This window comes from Cetorhinus maximus, chromosome 7 (assembly GCF_964194155.1).
Source record: "Cetorhinus maximus chromosome 7, sCetMax3.hap1.1, whole genome shotgun sequence".
NCBI lineage: Eukaryota > Metazoa > Chordata > Chondrichthyes > Lamniformes > Cetorhinidae > Cetorhinus > Cetorhinus maximus.
In genome coordinates this window covers 49,440,836-49,461,687 of record NC_135885.1, presented here as the reverse complement: position 1 = coordinate 49,461,687, position 20,852 = coordinate 49,440,836, and the positions used below count along the sequence as shown (strand labels likewise).

The 20,852-nt window shown below is 40.2% G+C and overlaps 1 protein-coding gene across 1 annotated transcript in view; it reads left to right on the top strand.

Moving 5' to 3' along the window:
- The window catches only part of ift88 (intraflagellar transport 88 homolog), a 137,877-nt gene extending 121,275 nt beyond the window's left edge, over nucleotides 1–16,602 (top strand). The window contains exons 25-26 of the mRNA XM_078545465.1: nucleotides 13,788–13,901; nucleotides 16,034–16,602. Of these exons, the coding sequence (XP_078401591.1) occupies nucleotides 13,788–13,901; nucleotides 16,034–16,155 (236 nt within the window). The 3' untranslated portion in view covers nucleotides 16,156–16,602. The remainder of the gene's footprint in view (nucleotides 1–13,787; nucleotides 13,902–16,033) is intronic.
- Nucleotides 16,603–20,852: the final 4,250 nt, after the last annotated feature.

Genomic DNA, 20,852 nt, shown 5'->3' with positions numbered 1-20,852 from the left:
GTATTGCTTGCTTATTAACTTTTATATGTTGCTATATCTTATTGTTCTGCCCAAAGAGGAAGCTGCTTTGCTGTTAAATATGTTTAATTCTTACTTTATGACTCAACATATTTTTCAACTTAATTTAATTATTGGACTAGTCTATCCTGAAAAGTCTCAGGGAAGAAAATCAGTGTTCTTAAGGTTTGCTACAAAAAGGAAAATCATTTGAGTAGATCAGGGATCTGCATAAAATAGTTTTATGTTAATGGGTATCCTCACATATGGAAGCAGAGAAGGTTTAAAAGAATTGCAAAAATTTGTTGTTGAACCAATAGCTTTGGATTTTTTTTTCTTTTCATTCATTCATGGGATACGTGCTTCACTGGCTAGGCCAGCATTTATTGCTCATCCCTAGTTGGCCTTGAGAAGGTGGTGGTGAGCTGCCTTCTTGAACCGCTGCAGTGCATGTGGTGTAGCTACACCCATAGTGCTGTCAGGGAGTTCCAGGATTTTGACCCAGCGACAGTGGAGGAACGGCAATATATTTCCAAGTCAAGATGGTGAGTGACTTGGAGGGGAACTTCCAGGTGGTGACGTTCCCATCTATCTGCTGGCCTTGTCCTTCTGGATAGTAGTGGTCGTGGGTTTGGAAGGTGCTGTCTAAGGAGCCTTGGTGAGTTCCTGCAGTGCATCTTGTAGATGGTACTCACTGCTGCTACTGTGTGTCGGTGGTGGAGGGCATGAATGTTTGTGGATGCTTTATCCTGGATGGTGTCAAGCTTCTTGAGTGCTGTGGGAGCTGCATTCATCCAGGGAAGTGGGGAGTATTCCTGACTTGTGCCTTGTAACTTTGTAACAATAACAAAGTTCACTTAAGAAACATGGAAGCAATTATAGTTCCCTAAAACATAATGATCTTCATAAACAAAAAATGGAAAACCATTTTCTTGGATGCTAGCTTAACTAAAGAAAAAATTTTAAAGTGGCAGGATGAGGCTAAACTGTGGTGATCAAAAAATTGCATAAATCATAGAATGATTACAAAACAGAAGGAGACCAGTTGGCCCACTCCCTTCTATCTCCTGATTTATAGTAACCTTCAAAAATAAATATGATAAATAATTGAAGGGAAAAATCTGCAGGCTTAAGGGGTATGAGTGGGGAAGTAAGACTAGTTGGATAGTTTTGCCTGGGAGTCAGCGGGTGGAAAGGAGGTTTTCCAGAATGGTTCCAGAGATGAGGGAATTATCTACAAGGACAGGTTGGAAAAGCTGGGGTTGTTCTCCAAAGAGCTGGGCTTTCCAACATGCGGGTTGTGACTCCCAATCGGGTCGCGAGTTGAGATTTTGGAGTAGTGAGCTCTGAGGCAGCAATGGCTGCCTTGGCACTCATACTGATTTCTGACAGCTGCAAGGCCCCTTTAAATGCTTGCATTTTTTTGTTGGTGCATGTGAGCTCATGGACTGCTCTCTGAGGCCCAATTGCTGCTGTAAAAAAGAAGCCTGTGAATAGGTAATGTTCCCCTCTCCCACCCTGCTCAACAACTGAAGGCACCCCTCCCCTCTGAACAACTGAAACTCCTCACTCAACAGCCCTGGTCTTCCCTCAGATTTTCATTCTGGGGTCACACGAAGTCTGAGGCATCAAAATGGGTCACTGACAAAAAGTTAGAGTAAAGGAGATTGAGGGGAGATCTGATTAAAGTGTACAAGATTATGACAGGTTTAGATAAGGTAGACAAAAAAAAGCTGTTTCCATGAGCTGATTGTACAAGGACTAGGGGACACAGATTCAACATGTTTGGCACAAGGTACAGGGGGTTGTGAGTAAGAACCTTTTTACATAACAAGTGGTAATAACCTGGAACTCGCTGCATATAGGGGTGATGGAAGTGAAGACCATCAATACTTTCAAAAGAAATTGGATAGGCACTTGAGGGAAATAAATTTGCAGAGCTATGGGGATAGAATGGGGACTGAGATTGGCTGGATTGTTCTACAGAAAGCTGGCATGAACCGGGTGGATTGAATGGCTTCCCCTGTGCCATAAAGACACTATAATTAGGCACAAATGGGCTGAATGGCCTCATTGTATGCTGCATCACTCTATGATTCAATTGTATGGTTTTAGAATGTTGGAATTGAACTAATTGAGCTGTGTGCATTTCTCCCCTCAAAATTTGCAGCTGCATAAACTCATTGAAAAACAGACCTGGTTACTTGGCCACTTTACCAAAGATTTCAAAATCATATAATTGAATTTTACAGTTTAGAAGGAGGCTATGAGACTGATCAAAGATTTCTTTATCACCAGAATTGAGCTGCTGTTCTGTGTCTGCGTCTTCCATTCACTCTATACTTCTTGACTACACCCAAGCCCCTCCCTCCATCTCAGGCCTGACTTCACAACATCCTCGAGATTCTCCTATTTCTGTCCAACACAGACTGGATTCTTATAGTTCCTAATTAATACCCCTTCACTCTGCTGAATCATTTCCAGATCTCACAGCCATTTGGCCTTAGTCCACTGCTGATCAACACTGTCAACAGATCCATCTGGGGAAATGCTAGAATCCATTATTAAGGAGGTAGTAGCAGGACATTTAGGAAATCATAATATAATCAGGCAGAGTCAACATGATTTAGTAAAAGGGAAATCATGTTTGACAAATTTATTAGAGTTCTTTGAGGATGTAACAAGCAGGGTGGATAAAAAGGAACTAGTGGATGCAGTATATTTGGATTTCCAAAAGGCATTCTATAAAGTACAACATGAAAGGTTATTGCCCAAGAGCTCATGGTGTTTGGGTGATATATTAGCATGGATAGAGGAATGGCTAACTAACAGGAAGCAGACAGTCAGAATAAATAGGTAATTTTCAGGTTGGCAAACTGTAACTACTGGAGTGCCGCAGGAATCTGTCCTGGGGTCTCAACTACTTATGATCTTTATTCATGACTTGAATGAAGGGACTGACAGTACTGTAGCAAAATTTTCTAATGATACAAAGATAGGTAGGAAAGCAAGTTGTGAGGAGGATACAAAAAGTCTGCAAAGGGAAATAGATAGGTTAAGTGAATGGGCAAAATTGGCAGAGGGAGTATAATGTGAAAAAATATGAGGTTGTCCAATTTGGCAGGAAGATTAGAAAAGGAGAACATTATTTAAATAGAGAGAGACTGTAGAATGCTACAGTACAGAGGGATCTGGGTGTCCTTGTACATGAATCGTAAAAAGTTAGTATGCAGTTACAGCAAGTAATTAGGAAGGCAAATGAAATGTTGGCCTTTATTGCAAGGGGGAGTATAAAAGTAGGAAGTCTTGATATGCCTGTATAAGGCATTGGTAAGACTGCATCTGAAGTATGTGTATAGTTTTGGTCTTACTTCAGGAGGGATATAATTGCATTGGAAGCAGTTCAGAGAAAGTTTACTAGGCTAATTTCTGGGATGAAGAGGTTGTCTTGTGAGGAAAGGTTGAGCAGATTGGGCCTATACTCATTGGAGTTTAGAAGAATGAGAAGTGATCTTATTGAAACATTTAAGATTCTGAGGGGCTTGACAGGAGAGATGCTCGGGGGATGTTTCCTCTCGTGGGGGAATCTAGAACTAGGGGGACACAGTTTAAAAATCCCATTTAAGATGGTGATGAGGAGGAATTTTTCTCTCAATGTCATTAGTCTTTAGAATTCTCTTCCACAGGGAGCAGTGGAGGCTGGGTCATTGAATATATTCAAGGCTGAGTAGACAAATTTTTGATTAACAAGGGAGTCAAGGGTTATGGGAGACAAACAGGAAAGTGGGGTTAAGGCCACAATCAGATCAGCCATGATCTTATTGAAAGGCGGAGCAGTCTCGATGGGCTGAATGGCCTACTTCGGCTCCTATTTCTTATGATCCTATGTCTCCTAAGGCATTGTCGCCCATGATTGAAAACACCTACTTAGAAAGCCTACTCTTGTTGTATGACACCTTGGTTGAGTGTCACAGACCAGGGTGAAAAGATTTAATCAGGGATATTACAGCAGGCCTGATTAGTTCTTCAAAGAGAACCTGTGTAATATTCCTGTGATGTTTTATGATTGTAACTGTGTGAAATATTAACTTTTCATTTAAGAAGCACAATAGTGTGACTTTTAACCATGATGTTTTAGAATAGCTAATCAGTGTCTAAGACATTTGGAACGATGCCTGTGTGGAAACAAATCAAATACGTCGGTATTTACATGCTAAGAAATGCTGAGGTTGGATGTATGAAAGGGGTCTGTAGATGTGCAAATTGGATGAGAGTGAAAGTCAAATGGCATGGAAAAGGGAAAGGATATGCTAGTGAATAGTCATTGATGTTTGCCAATCTAATTTCAATAACATCAGCACATAGGGGTGCCATCTGCTCAGACAAGTGTAATAAAGTTCATGTGAAATTGGAGAAACTAAAGGGAGTTGTAACAGATACAGTAACATGGCAATGATAAATGAATGTTATTATGAGAGAGGTTATGCACCTGGGAAGGGAGCCACAATGAATCCTCCACAGCAGAAAGGAAACCTTTATTGATGTAGTTCCCAGGCCAGATAATCATTGTATCCACTTGGTAAAGCTTCCATTAGTGGGACTATAGCGCAGTATCCTCTTATTGCTATGGTGATTTTGTTGCTTTGCTGAAAGACTTGGGCTATCATAAATAAAAAATAAATTGATTTTAAAATATGCATGTGTTCATGTCTGATTTGACAGGCCTGACCCCAAATTGTAGTCAGACACACAGTTACTTGCCAATGCACTTAACCCCTCTGGTCTTGTCTAACAATACCCCTTTTCCAACCCTCCTTTTCTCTCTAAAGTTTTGGAATATGTTATCGCCACCCAACTACATATTGCCAATCCCTGCTGAAATACCTTCAGTTCACCTTCTGTCCTGTTCATAGCACTGAGACCACACTTGTCAAAGTCACCAATGAAATCCTGTGACTACGATTATTATAATTTGTCGTCTTTGCTTATGTGTTGGTTTTGAATAGCATCACATTCTAATGCCTCTCCTCCATGACTCTGACTTTCATGACTTTATTTAGCATGCATTCTCATGCACTGGATTCTCCTCTTATGCCTGAATAGTCACTTCCAGTTTGTGCAGAGCTTCTATCTTTGAATAATTTCTATTTCTCATTTATATGTTGCCCTTCAGTGACATTATCTGTAAGCGAAGGATTAACTTTCACATGTATGCCCACCAGCTTTGCCTTTTTAACACCATCTTTAATTGGGTGACTGCACAAAGCTGTTCAACTTTTTGTTTAATGTGAATCCATAGATTGTTTGCAGCTCTATAATGGCAGGCTGAAGCCACCCTGTTTGGCCTCCATCAGAAACTCCTGCGCTAGCTTCTGATATATTTTCTATTCTTGAATACCTGCTGAAGATCATTTCAGTCTGTGAACTGAGCTTTTTTAAAATTATTCATTCATGGGCTGAGCATCGCTGGTAAGATCAGCATTTATTGTCCATCCCTACTTGCCCTTGAAAAGATGTTGGTAAGGCACTACAGTCTATCCAGAGTAGGTACACCCATAGTGCTGTTAGGAAGAGAGTTCCAGGATTTTGATCCAGCGACATTGAAGGAATGGCGATATAGTTCCAAGTCAGGATGATGTATGACTTGGAGGGGAACTTACAGCTGGTGATGTTCCCATGCTTTTGCTGCCCTTGTTCTTCTTGGCAGTAGAGATCACAGGTTTGGAAGGTGCTGTTGAAGGGGCCTTGGTGAGTTGCTGCAGTGCATCTTGTAAATGATACACACTGATGACAGCGGAGAAAATGAATGTTTAAAGTGGTGGACAGGTTGCCGATCAAGTAGCCTGCTTTATCCTGGATGGTTTCGAGCTTCTTGGGTGCTGATGCGGCTACACTCATCCAGGCAAGTGAAGAATATTCCATTGCATTCCTGACTTGTGCCTTGTAGATGGTTGACAGGCTTTGGGGAGTTAGGAGGTGAGTTGCTCACTGCAGGATTCCTAGCCTTTGACCTGTCCTTGTAACCACAGTATTTATATGGCTGGTCCAGTTCAGTTTTTGGTCAGTGGTGACCTTCTCGTGATGTTGATGGCAGGGGATTCAGTGATGGTAATGGCATTAGACATCAAGGGAAGATGGTTAGAGTCTCTGTTATTAGAAAAGGTCATTGCCTGGCACTTGGGGCTTGAATGTTACTTGCCACTTATCGGCCCTAGACTGAATGTTGTCCAGGTCTTATTGCGTGTGGGAATTGACTTCTTCAGTATCTGAGGAAATGGTACTGAATACTGTGCAATCATCAGCAAACAGTTCCACTCCTGACCTTATGTTGGAGGGAAGGCCCTTGATGAAGCTGCTGGAGATGGTTGGACCTAGGACGTTACCCTGAGGAACTCCTGCTGCGATGTCCTGTGGCTGAGATGATTAGCCTTCAACAACCACAACCATCTTCCTTTGCACCAGGCATGACTCCAACCCGTTGGAGAATTTTCCCCCTGATTCCCATTGACTTTAGGTTTGCTAGTGCTCCTTGATGCCACACTTGATGCTGAGGGCAGCCACTTTTACCTCACTTTTTGAATTCATCTCTTTTGTATGTTTGGACCAAGGCTGTAATTAGGCCTGGAGGCGAGTGGCCCTGTGGAACCCAAACTGTGCAGCTGTGAGCAGATTATTGCTGAGGAAATGCCAGTTGACAGCATTGTCAATGATACCTTCCATCACCTTGCTTATTATTGAGAGTAGACTGATGGGGTGTTAATTAGCTAGATTAGATTTGGACAGCTTCAACCCCCATAACCAGTCCAACATCAAGAATGTATATTTCTCCTCTCAAACATTCCGTGTCAACATTGCTACTTTCTACCCCTACTGCCCTGTGAAGCCTTATTCATATCCTCCAGCCTCAATTTTGCCCCTTGCTTGGCTCTTTAACCTCATCCTACATAAATTCAAACTCAGAGAGATGTTCTATGCCTGCTTACTTTCCTGCACAAAATCCCAGTTTCCATTCCAATCTCCACTGGCTCCCACTCCTTAGTGTATTGATTTTAAAATCCTCGTTTTCAAATCCCCCCACAAGCTCTACCTCTTTGGTCTGCTCCACCAGTAGATCTCTGTATGTGAGTTCCCCTTTTCCACTTCTGCTCTGTTACACATTTCCCCTATCTCTACTCAACTTTTTGTGGCAGAGATTTCAGCCACGCTCACACTTTGGAACTCCAGTCCTTTCAACAGCAGGAATTGTGGTGGGAGAGACTGGAAAATTTGGAGTGAGGCCAAAAGTCGAAAATCTACTGGCAGGAAAGAAAGTTGCAATCTTCCCCTCAGCACTTCCATGGCAGGTCATCTTTCCTGCTGGTGAACGTTGGGATTGTAATTTGCAAGTCATGAATGCTCATTAACAGGCAACAGACCAGAATCTTGAACTCCTGTGAAATCTTCTGCCCTGCCAGCGGGAAATCAGACCATTCTTTTCCCGATCTGCAAACGTAGTGTGAACCCGGCGTAGGAGATCTCTTTCAGTTACCTGCCACTAGAGGCTACCTTTGCCATTTGCACCACTCTTCTCCCAGCACTGGCAGGATATCGTGCAGCAGATGGCATGCACACAAAGGAAGGGGGGGAGGTTCAAACACACGAAGGAGGGGGAGGGTGTCAGGAGGTGAGGTCTAAGGTGGGGGGGGTGTGGGGAAGGTAAATTATGCAAGTGGTTGGGGAGGTAGAGGGCGGGTGCCCAGGGAAGGGCAACTCTGCAAGAGTGGGCTGGGGGGGTAATGGGGTCTTGGGGAAAGGCAACTCTGCAAGGGTTGGGGGATCCAAGGGAAGAGCAACTCTGTGAGGGGAGGGTGTCTGGGGAATAGCAACTCTGCAAGGGGGTGGGGTTGTCCAGGGATGGGCAATTCTGCAAGGGGCAATGTCCGGGGAAGGGCAACTCTGCAAGGGAGTGTCCGGGGAAGGGCAACTCTGCAAGGGGGTGTCCGTGGAAGGGCAACTCTGCAAGGGGGAGTATCTGGGGAAGGGCAACTCTGTAAGGTAGGGGGGTGGGGTCTGGGGACGGGCAACTCTGCAAGGGGTTGGTGGTGTCCGGGTGCCTTTTAAATATGGTGCCCGGACATGATGACGGGGCAGCCAACTTCCTGCCCAACCCGCCACGAGATTTGACATGAACCTCATGGCAGCATGATTAATGAGCTGAACTTCACACAATTTGGCGGAGGTTTACCCACTATGCTCTGCGGTGGGAGTCCCTCCCACATCCCACCTCCATCATAGGATTTAGTCCTGGAGTGGAAGATTCCACCCTCCCTCCCTAAAACCCTGCACTGTGCTATGTCTCCTTAAAATCGAACTCTTTGGCACTACTTTCAGCTACCTTCTCTCACTTGATTCCTACCCCAACTTCGTATTCCTTCCCAAACTTAGAATATTTCACAATTTTAAAAATGCTAAATAAATCTAAGTTGTTGCCTTGTGTGAACTGTTTCTTGGCTACAAATCATTGATACAAAAAGATAAATGACCAAAGAATTAAAAATAGTCTATCTAACCTCGGTGTTCCAAGTTCAGATTTCTCTCCAGATAAGATAATGGTCGCAAGTTTGTTTATTCAGCAAATTACCTTGGGAATCATTATCTGAATTCCTCTGCAATATTATTGTCATTAAATGTGCCTAATCCCTGTAAGTGGAGTCAAAAATTAGCAGAATGTTCCCTACACGTTACAAACTTATCAATCAGCAATCAAGTGTGGGTCACAAAAAGTACAGATGATCAGATTTTGAGTCAAGGACTAAAATGATTAGTAATGAGAAATGAAATTGACAACAATTCTGCAATAATGCATGTTTATATTTGCCTCTGCACTTTCCAATCTGAGACCTGACCCAGGCATGACTATAACAACAACAACAACTATTTATATAGTGTCCTTAACGCAATAAAGGGTTCTAAGGCTCTTCACAGGAGTATTATAAAACAAAATACTGACCCACTTAAAGAAATATTAGGTCAAATGACCAAAGGTTTGGTCTTAAAGAATGCCTTAAATAAGGCAAGCAAGGTAAAGAGATGGCAAGGTTTAGGGAAGTAGCTTCCAGAGCTTCAGACCTAGGCGATAGCTGGCCACCAATGATGGAACGATTAAAATCAGGACTAATCAAAAGGCCAGAATTAGATGAGTGCAGATATCTCGGAGGGTTCTGAGGTTGGAGGAAATTACAGAGATAGGAAGAGGAACAACCATAGAGACCTTTTAAAACTAGGGTGAGAATTTTAAAATTAACACATTACTTAACCAAGAAGCCAATCCAAATCAGGGTTGATAGGTGAACCAGAATGTTTGCGAGTTAGACACGGACAGCAGAGTTTTGAAATGACCTCAAGTTTATGGAGGGTAGAATGTGGGAGACCAGCCAGGAGTAAATCTAGGGGGATAAATGAGGATTTCAGCAGCAGATGAGCAGAGACAGGCACAGTCAGGCAACATTACAAAGTAAGTAGTCTAAGTGATGACGCAAATGTGTGGTCAGAAGTACATCTTGGTGTCAAATATGATACCAAGGTTGCAAACAGGCTACTTGTATGTATGGCAAATAAGCCGCTATTTAAGTATGTATCATGAATTTGAATTTTATAAAAATTAATGGTTTATGGATCAACCAGTCCTATTCATTGTCACTGTATCTTTTGACAAACTACATAACCAGGATTGGTGGAGCATTCATTAGGTAATGAATCTATAACTGCACTCTGGTAAAGTTAATTGAAGTCTGTTTTTGCTTTGAGAGCAATCATAAAGGTCAAATTTGTGACACATTTGCCTTTGCTATGATTGTTTTTCACTGCAGTCACCTAACACAGTATCTATTCATCTACATATTACAAAAATGTTGTAATTGCCTGCACTTTCAGCCATGCTACCCATACTTCATGTGTCACACATTTATAGTTGTAAACTTATGTGTCAACATCTCGCCATGGAAAAATCTTATGAAAGATTTCTACTGGTGAAATCCTCTATCACCTGAACTTGCTTGTTCAAACAATTTTGTCTTGGTAACTAGAAGCTCTAATCTCTAAAATTATTGTATAACCAAAATAAAATTGCTATTTCACAGTAATATGTCTAAACATATCCATTGAATTGCTTTTTGGTGTCTCCGCTCAGTCTTATAGTCTTGCAGAGTTGTGGCTTTATTCATATTGCTTCAAACTTTACAAGCTGCTTAGCACACTCTCATATAACTACTTGAACATTGAACCGCGAAACTACATTTGTAGCAGACCCATGTGCTCCAAATTCCTTAGCTGAGCAATTAATGGAGCTCTTGAGAAAATTGCATCTACTCCAGTTCCAATGTACTTTCTCCTCTTCACTTGCATTCTGTACTTTGCTAAGTGCTCTGTCCTGCAACTCACTAAATTACCTCTTCACCCAACCCTGGTATTAAATTATATCAAGATAAGCTTATTCATGCATACAAGCTTCTCTTATGAAAAATACAAATTTGGAAATTTTCAAAAATCACAAAATCAATACCCTGAGCTTCCCTAAGTTTTAATTTCTTCCTTTGTTCTGAATATGATCTTTGCGAAACAAAGCATTCTGTTCATAATGGACATTTACATAATGCACAGAATTCTAATCTGCCCCAGAGTCTCAGTGGATGCACTGTATGCTATTGTGTCTAGAAAACCCCATCTCTAACCTTAGCTGTTTGCCTTGGCTCTCACGTCTGAGTCAGATAGGTGATCGCATGGTACTAAGGGAGTGCTAGATTGTTGGAGATGCCACCTTTCATTAAACTATGGCCCCATGAGCCTTCTTGGTAGGTGTAATAGATCCCATGGTACTATCTTGAAGAAGAGCAGGGGATAGGATTTCCAAACCTCCCGAAATGGCTGGGAGTCTACTGGAATCGGCATCAATCTCCCAGTGCCCAAAGAAAGCCTTCCGAGAGATTTTAAAAATGTATCCTATTGACCTTATTGAGTGAGTTGGGCCTATTTGATCCATAAGCATCGTCACCCCCGAAACTAGGAAGAAGGGCCCCATGGCACTGGCTGGGAAATGTAGACCCTCTATCCCTGCGTGGCGGAGAGCAGATTACAACTCCCAGAGGACACTGCAGCCAGGGGACAGTTTGGTGATGTGACTTGTCAAGTGAAATGCCATAAGTTGAGGTAAAGGTAAAGCATAGCGGCTGGATATGGCCGTGACAGAGGGTAAGTAGCAGCTCAGTTGAGATTGAGATTTTATTGTCACTGGTGTTTCCAGTATCTCTTCCCACCTTTCCAATTATTGTACATTGACAGCAGTAAGAGGAGGTGGGGCAGGATTTGTATTTTCTCTGTTCGTACAGCCAACTCATAAACCTAGAATCCACTCCCGTCATGTCACCGGCTTTCTATGATGTCACTTCCTCCGATGTCTCCTGGAATATGTAGAGCCCATGTTGGCAACCTTAGCAGGGGAGTGTGGCCAAATTTTAACCCTTAACCAGCATCACCATAACAGATTATCTGGTTATCTCATTACTTGCTGTGCACAAATTGATTACTGTCTTCTCACTTCATCAGTGGCACACTTCAAAAGTACATTAGTGACAGAAATGCTTTGGGATGCTCTAAGGCTTTGCTTAAATTCACACAAAAACTGAATCTTTAAATAGGTTTCAAAAGACACATTTTTGCCTGTGGTGCCCTCTGATGGTAGAACCTGTACCTTACATATCCACACAAAATCACTAGATAGGAGGAGGGCATTTGGTATATGCACGTGATCCGACCGTTTCTTAAATTAAACTAAGGTTTTGACATCCGATACTCTACATGGAAGACCATTCCAATTGTTAATAACTTTATTCATGACATTCTTCCTGATATTTATCCTATATTGTCCATTCATCAATTTTACATCGTCCCCATTCTAGTATCCTGGAATATGTTGAAATAGTGCTATGAATTAACATTATCAACTCCTCATAATATCTTATATCCTGCTGTGAGATTTCTGTTTGTCACCTCCTTCCAAAGATATGGTTGCTTGTTTATTTAAAAAGTTTACTTTAGTTGGGTGACATGATTCTTCTTTCTGTAGTCAAATTTTCCACAAGCTAATAATATTCCTGAAAACTCTGTTCTGATGAACAATATTGAAGAATTGTATTTCTGGATAGTGAAAATGCACATTTCTTGATTTTGTATTTAGTCTTTTTCTAACTGACAGATAATATGATTGGAAATCAGCTTTAGAGAATTTCTTGCTGTGTTTAGAGGAGAAAGAAATTATGGGGAAAGTACAATGATATCTTCTATTGGATGACATTGTATAGATTATGCTGGAAGGTATATACACTTACTGCATTTATTCAGATCCCAAAATAGCAACAAATATCACTAACATTGTCAAAATAATGTAATTTGTATTACTACTATTGCTTGAAACATCTTTAAATGATTCAGCTAATTTATTTGTAAATTATGCTGTCGTCTGAAGTGAGGAAATAAGTGGAGATTTGTACCTCATTTCACATAGGAACCTTCAAAATGAGCACAGAGGCCTTAAATAGCTTCAAATTGGATTGCACTTAAACCTACCTCTCAGAATTGAAAGGACACTGTGATAATTCAGTTCTTTGATTTTAAGCATTCAGATTCTGAGATTCTGTAGTATGCTTTCAGTTTATTAAAATAGTTGGAACATATATATGAGATCCTAACGTCATTGTGACATACACATGTGGAGTTATGAAATACATTCCCAATCTTTAGGGGCTCCATTAGCTTGTAATACAGTTTACTTGAAGTGTGTTTTTTTAAACATGTTATATGGTTTTAGAAATTTCCAATTCATCCTGGCTCCATGTTCAAAGTATGAATAACTGTCAACATGAAATAATCTTGTATATTGCATTACATTTGTGAATAAGGCACAATGCAAGACCTTAGCAAACTTCAGGAATGTGTTAATTTAAATTGGCCTTCCCATTGATTCCTATTGTCTTGTGCTATATATTTATGTTTTGAAACACTGTACCTATACAACTCCTAAGACCTACTTCCTTGTATTATCTACCAGAGAATTGAATATATATTGTTTGGAGTTTGAGATTGTCAACTTCAGGTACGAGGAAAAGGTAGGGCAATGGCACTAGGTCATAATGCTCATTTGGAGAGCCGGTGCAGACATAATGGGCCGAATGGCCTCCTTCTGTGCCGTTAAGATTCTGTGATTATTATTTGTAGAAAAACCTACCTTCAAATAGATCATATTTTTCAACCTTACTAATTCTAACAGTTTTGAGTTTATCTGAGTGTTACCCAGCCAGAGGTGGAGAATGCTGTGTTGATAATCTTTCAAAATGATAAGTTCTATCTTGTTTACTTGTTTGACCTCTTCTTATATTATCTTTAATCAGCCCTGACTATCTGATTTTGAAAGTACAACATTCAGGCAATGAGAAAGTTGTCGATGAAACCTGTAGAATAATGTCTTGACATGTTAGCTATACTAGCTTCAAAAGAATCCTTATGAACCTCAGCAAACAGTCATTCTATTATTTCCATATTAGTACATGGAGGGGTAGATATTCGATTCCATTTACTGCAATGGAATTGAATATTAGATGCTACATGTAACGGACGGCTACTCCAATACCACTCGTTTTGTGCAACTGCCTGAGACAAATTTCTAACCCCAGTCCATCAATGCACCTCCTTAAATTTAATGCAGAGGTTCCCATTTTTGTGATCATAATTCCATCTCGGCCTGTTCTGCATTATTTCAGAAAATGGGCAAAGTAACTATGTTACTAGTGCCAAAGGAGAACGGATGAGTGCCAAGTTGAAGTCGCTGCCTGGGGTTAATGATCCTTATGAAACCAGCAACAATAAAGATATAGGCAAGTACATGGATCATCTTTTTCTTTATGTTGAGGATAAGGGTCTCTCTTAATACATACTGGTGATGCAGAAAAGTATATGGCATTGTACAGTGATCATTAGGCAAAGTGAATAAATAATTCTATACTTCCCATGTGTAAGAATTTTAGTATTCTATGAGAATAGCAGGTGTTTCATAATTAAAGGAAGTTTTTTTTGCCGTTATGTATCTAAAATCTCTAAAACAGGCTGTGATATTTCTATAAGCTATTACAGTGGTTCTTAGGGCAGGATTTTTCTTATGGCGGGCAGGAGAGAGCGGGGGCGGGCGTGTAGCCGATTGCCGCCTGTGATCGCTCCACGCCACCATTTTATGTGGGCGGGCCAATTGAGGCCCGCCCAGCGTAATATGCAGCCGGTAGCGCTCAGCGCTACCTGTGTGGGCAGGGGGAGGAGGGAAAGTCAGGGCCAGCATTCCCTCATGCATGCGTACAAAAGAGCGCTTCAATCTCCGTGAGGCAGATTGAATCGATAATAAAATTATTAAATAAAAAGTGTAAAAATTTATTTAAACATGTCCCCTCATGTGACTATGTCACATGAGTTGGGACATGTTTTTAAATTTTGGAAATTTAAAAAATTTATTTAATAAATGCTTTAGGAAACCTCAGATAAAAGCAAAATACTGCGGATGCTGGAAATCTGAAACAAAAACAAAAACAGCTGGAAAAACTCAGCAGGTCTGACAGCATTTGCGGAGAGGAACACAGTTAACGTTTCGAGTCCAGATGACTCTTCATCAGAACTCAACGCAGATGCTGAATTTTTCCAGCTATTTTTGTTTTAGTTTAGGAAACCTCATCCCGCTCGTGGATGAGGCTCCCTAAAAAACGCGAAGGCTGCTTGGCCTTTTCGCCTGCCCGCCAACCTTAAGGTTGGACGGGCAGCGATTAGAATAACTTTAATTAGATCCTTAATGGGCCATAATAGGCCGTTTACATATCCGCAGACACACAGCCGACTCTGGCACGCACCCGCCTAGCAAAACATCACTACTGAGTGTAATGACATCAGAACTGTTCCAATTTATTTTTGTTCTAATCACGGACCACCTACCTGTCCTACCCCACCGCTTTCGCTTGCCACTTCAAAAAAACATGTCAGAATTATGAGCACTATGAATATTTTGCTGCTTTTTCTTTTCTTTTTAAATGTAATAAATTTATGGGCATTTTTTATTAAATACTATAAAATTATTAATTCATGCCAGAATCAGAAGTATAGATATTTTCATATTATAAACGTGAATGCTACAAAAGAATACATTGATTTTAAACATTCTAATATGTGTTCTAAAATCATCACTAGCAGTAATGAGCATTTTAAATAGACCTAGGTAGGATAGTGAAGGCAAATGTTCCAATTCGTGCAATGCCACAGGAGATTAACAAGTAGTGAAAATTATTTTTATCCATTACTTAGTTTTATAAATAACTTCCTAGTTGTGTTGCTTTGCTGCTGCCTTGCATTTTTAGGTGTTCTATATTTAAATTTCACGTGTTTTACTGTATGTATCTCCAAACTGATATTTTAGTTTTAGGCATAAGCTTAATAGTCAATTTAGGTATGCTGTGTTATTTAAAATGACCCACGTAATGGAAATATGTCCTAGTTCATAACATTTATATTTTACGATTATCTTTACAAATTAGTAAAATTGTCTTGGCCTCCATGATAACTTTGAATGCATCCTGTAGTTTACTGATGGATGGGATTCAAGTCTTTGCCTTCCATCAATCAGCAAAAGTAAAGCTTATCAGATTTCTGATTGAACTTTGACTTAACTCTGTAACTAGTTGAGTAAACCATAGAGCTCAGATTCAATTTCAATTAACTTTATTAACCCACAGCCAAAATTCTAATTTGTGGATCAGAAACAGAAAATATGAAATTACTCATTTCTGTAGGTAAAGTTTAAGACTTTTCAAGCAATTTTTGACTGGTAGATTCATCTTGATTTCAAACATGTAAAACAGCTAACAATTACCCAGCTGACAATTATTCCTGAATGATTTGCATTGACCTGTAAAATAATTTAGTAAAAATGTGTGCTGTTTGAAATAAATTTTTTCATTGTTCTCTGTAATAATAGATGCTTCATATGTGGATCCACTTGGACCACAAATAGAAAGGCCCAGAACTGCAGCTCGAAAACGGGTTGAAGATGATGAATTTGCAGATGAAGAACTAGGAGATGATTTGTTACCAGAGTAATGACTTCCAGGCCAAAAAAAACAAAGAAATGTCACTTGCATAGCTGGTGTATTTTTTTTTTGCTTTGATAATGTATACATTAAATGTATTCATTTTATATTTGTATTTTCTTTAATGTACCTACTAATGTGTTATTTATTACATTTGTAATTAACTATAAGTTACTTGTAAATATAAAACTTGTATATTTTTAATATTTTAAAATTTGTGATATAATGTTACTATGGCTCATTAAAATGTATGTTTAAAGGTAGACTAATATCACTAGTTGTAATTACATTTGATTATCTGTTAATTGTTTAATATTTCATTTATACGTAAGGAAGATATTTAAATATTTAGGATTTAAGGCAGAAATTAATTTCTTTTTATCTTTATGCCTTTATAATTCCATTCTTGTACTTTTTCTGAATGATGCTTTTTTATTAAATATAAAATCAAAACTGATATGTATAACTGTAATTTTGTAAATAAAACTAGAGCAGTCAAATGGCTTTAGGCAGACTGCCTTCCTTCTATGAGGTAAGCTCCAATTATTCTAGTAGCTCAACAGAACTATAAAAATGGATTGTTGCTGACTTAACTGTTAAAAGGAGAATGGACATGCATGTGATGAGTGTGTTTGCTTTCCACACTCCCCGCCATATCAGTTGTCTAATGGAGAAATGATCAGGGCAATTTCTCCCTGGGACTCTTGGCCTTTGGCCACCATGCCTTCTCCAATATATATTGCTTCGGGGCAACTACTCAGCATCAGTATTGGCTCTGCAAAGTCACATGAGCAGGTGCAATGAGTTTCTGTCTTTAGCAAGTACTGTTTATCAAGGAAGTCTTGTACAGTAATTTTTTTCCTCACTTTTGAGTCTCAGAAACTAGGAATATAGTGATGAGAACACCATTCCAATGCTATATTAATCAGCATGAACTGAGTTTAAAGTTTCCCATGTCCATTATTTTTAATTATGCATATTTTTAAAAAGATGACTCTTTATGAATATAATGCTGTGCTGGGTCGTAAAATACATCCGCAGTTCTGTGGCTGCACTTGTGTGACAACACTGATGCAGTGTAGATGTAGCACATGCAATTCAAATGGGATAGATCAAATGGTGGTAGAGAAACAAATCCAACAAAAGCTAAGCAATTTTGGAGTTAATAGAAACATAACTGATAGTTGCAATGAAGATGTAGAATGAACTGACAACTGGCTAGATATATAAACAGTTGCTATGTAGATATTTTAAAGAGAATGACCATCCTTGGATAAACTGCCCAACTGACAAGATGAGAGCAATTTGAATGTTCAGAACTTGGTTATTCGGTATCGATGGTGCAAGTTTTGGGCAATATGCAATAGCATTAACAGAGGAATTAAATTATGATCTTTGAGAAAAATAATATGGGAACACAAAAGCTCCTTGATCCACAAAACAGCAATCAAGATTCTGGATAATTTTTTTAAATGAAAAACATTTAGACAGTGTGTAGCTGAATTGAATTTTACATCAATTTTCTACACTGCATACCATCTGATCAAGAATAATTGTCCATATTTGGACCATCCAGAACTAATTGAACTGCAGAAAATAAATGGACCAAATCTTGGAATTACATTACACTCGTGTTGCAATGCAACAGAAATCGGTGCCACATCATTCAGAATGTACAAAAGAAAATGTGCAACCAGGTTCAAGGAGATCAAGGTAAGATATCAATTTTAATTGATGAATCTGTATCTAGCGGTATATTTTGGATGTGACACAAATAAAACATGAAAATCCTGATCAAAAACAAGCTGTCCAACTAGTTAGTTTGAATGTTTTGAAAGTCATGAATTTCATGACAATGTTTGCAGAACGGTTTAGTTGCATGATGATGGCTGGGCAACATTAGGCAGAAAAATAGGGTTGATAGTACCTTTGGAGTAAATATTCAGACATCGCCATATGGTAGAGTCCAAATCACATGCTTGAATTAATGCGATGATGAAGTGAATGGTTTCAACCATCGTCAGACATTATTGATAAACTATAATCAGTATAATCATTCACCATTTAATCAAAAAAGTTGTTCTGAAGACCTTCATTTACAATCAAATAAAAATTTGTTACGTATTAGGAAACAAGTGGGTTTAAAGTTCATATAGAACCATAATGATTGTACAGAATAACTTGAGGTATTTCATAATCATTTCCTTGCTGTTGCTTCACAAAACAGAAGAGGCAAAGGACGACAGGGCTTTATACATAGACTAGCCAAGACTGCACTCTCCTGAAGTTCAGTAAACATCAAATATAGCACAATTCTCCTATTATTAGCTCCAGATTACTAGCCAGCAAATATATTCAATTGATTTTTGTGAACAACAGATTTAATAAGTGCTTACAGATTTGAACTTGATCCACAAATTATAAAATTGTGTTTGACTTTGAATATGTTCACACTGAGTTATGATCTAGAATGCAATACTGAAAGGGTTATGGAAGCAGATTCAATAGTACTTTCAATAGGAAATTGGGTATATACGACAATAACTTGTATTTATGTAGCACCTTTAATGTAATGAAACATCCCAAGGCACGTCCCAGGGGTGTTATAAAACAAAATATGACACTGAGCCACTAAGGAGCTATTACGGCAAATGATCAAAAGCTTGGTCGACAGGTTAGTTTTTTTAGGGAGTGCCTTAAAAGGAGGAAAGAGAGGAAGTGACACACAAAAGTTTAGGGAGGGAATTCCAGAACTTTGGTCCCATGCAGCTGAAGGCATGGCCACTGATGGTGAAACAATTAAAATTCGGGATGCTCAAGTCACCAGGGGTAATGGATGAACAGGATTTGGTGCGAGTTAGGACACAGGCAGCTGAGCTTTGAATTGGCTCAAGTCACTCAGGGTAGAACGCTGAGGGCAGCCAGGAGCATGTTAAAATAGTAAAGTCTAAAGGTAGCAAAGGCATGGGTGAGGGTTTCAGCAGCAGTTGACCTGCAGGGGCAGAGTTGGACAACTTTATGGAGGGGATGATAAGCAGTCTTACTAATGTTGTAGATCTGTGGTTGAAAGTTCATCTCATGGTCAAATATGAAACCAAGGTCGTGAATACTTGGGTTGGTGCCTCAGTTCCAGAGAGAGCAATGGAGTCAGTTTGCGGTTGGCGTCAAAGACAATGGCTTCAATCTCCCCAGTATTGGGGGATCTTTGACAGGGCCCATGGCCTTGGCTGTAACCAGTGCCTTCAGCCATTTCTCCCTATCAGATGGTGTGGATTGAATCGGTTGCAGCCTGGCATCTGTGATGTTGCAGACCTCAGGAGAAGGCCAAGATGGATCATCCACTTAGCACTTCAGGCTGAAGATGGTTGCAAATACATCAGCCTTATTCTTTGCACTGATGTACTGGGCTCCCCCAACATTGACAATGGGGATATTTTGGAGCCTGCTCCTTGGGTTAGTTGTTTAATTGTCCACAAACATTCAAGACTGGATGTGGCAGGACTGCAGAGCTTTGATCTGATCTTTCGATTGTAGGATCTCTTAGCTCTGAGTATTGCATGCTGCTTCTGCAGTCTGGCATGCATGCAATCCTGTGTTGTAGCTTCACCAGGTTAGCACCAAATTTTTAGGTATGCCCAGTGCTGCTCCTGGCATGCACTCCTTGTTGAACCAGATTGATTCCCTGGTTTAATGGCAATGGTAGAGTGAGGGGTATGCCAGGCCATGAGGTAACAGTATATAATTCTGCTGCTGCAGATGGCCCACATTGCCTCATGGATGCCCCATTTTGAATTGATAGACCTGTTCTGAATCTATCTCATTCAGCCTGATGGTAGTGCCACACAACACAATGGATGCAATCCTGTGTGTGAAGATAGAACTTTGTCTCAACAAGGACTGTGTGGTGTTCACTCCTACCTGTACTGTCAGGAACAGATGCATCTGCGACAGGTAGATTGGTGAGGACGCAGTCAAGTAGGTTTTTCCCCTCTTGTTTCTCTCAACACCTGCTGCAGGCACAGCCTAGCAGATATGTACTTCAGGACTCGGCCAGCTTGGTCAGTCAACAGTGGTGCTATTGAGCCACTCTTGGTGATGGACTTGGAAGTCCCCTGCCCAGAGTACATTCTGTGCCCTTGTCACCCTCAGCACTTCTTCCAGTGATATTCAACATGAAGGAGTGCTGATTCATCAGCTGAGGGTCGTAATCAGCAGGAGATTTCCTTGCCCATGTTTGAGCTGATGCCTTGAGACTTCTTGGGGTCTGGAGTCAATGTTAAGGGCAACTCCTTCCCGACTGCATACCACTGTGCAGCCGCATCTGCCAATGGGACAGGACATACCTAGGAATCGTGATGGAGGTGTCTGGGACATTGTCATACTCACAGAAACATACCTTACAGGCAATGTCAGGCTGTAGCTTGACTATACTGGACCATAGCTCTCCCAATTTTGGCACAAGTCCCCAGGTGTTAGTAAGGAGGACTTTGCAGGGTTGACTGGGCACAGTGTGCTGCTTCTGGTGCCTACGTTGATGTCGAGTTTCTTTTTGGCTTTTCTGAAGTGATTTGGTACAACTGAGTGGCTTGCTAGTTAAGAGTTAACCACGTTGTGTGGGCCTGGAGTCACATGTAGGCCAGACTAGGTAAGGACAACAGATTTCCTTCCCTAAAGGGCATTAGTGAACCAGATTAGGTTTTACGACAA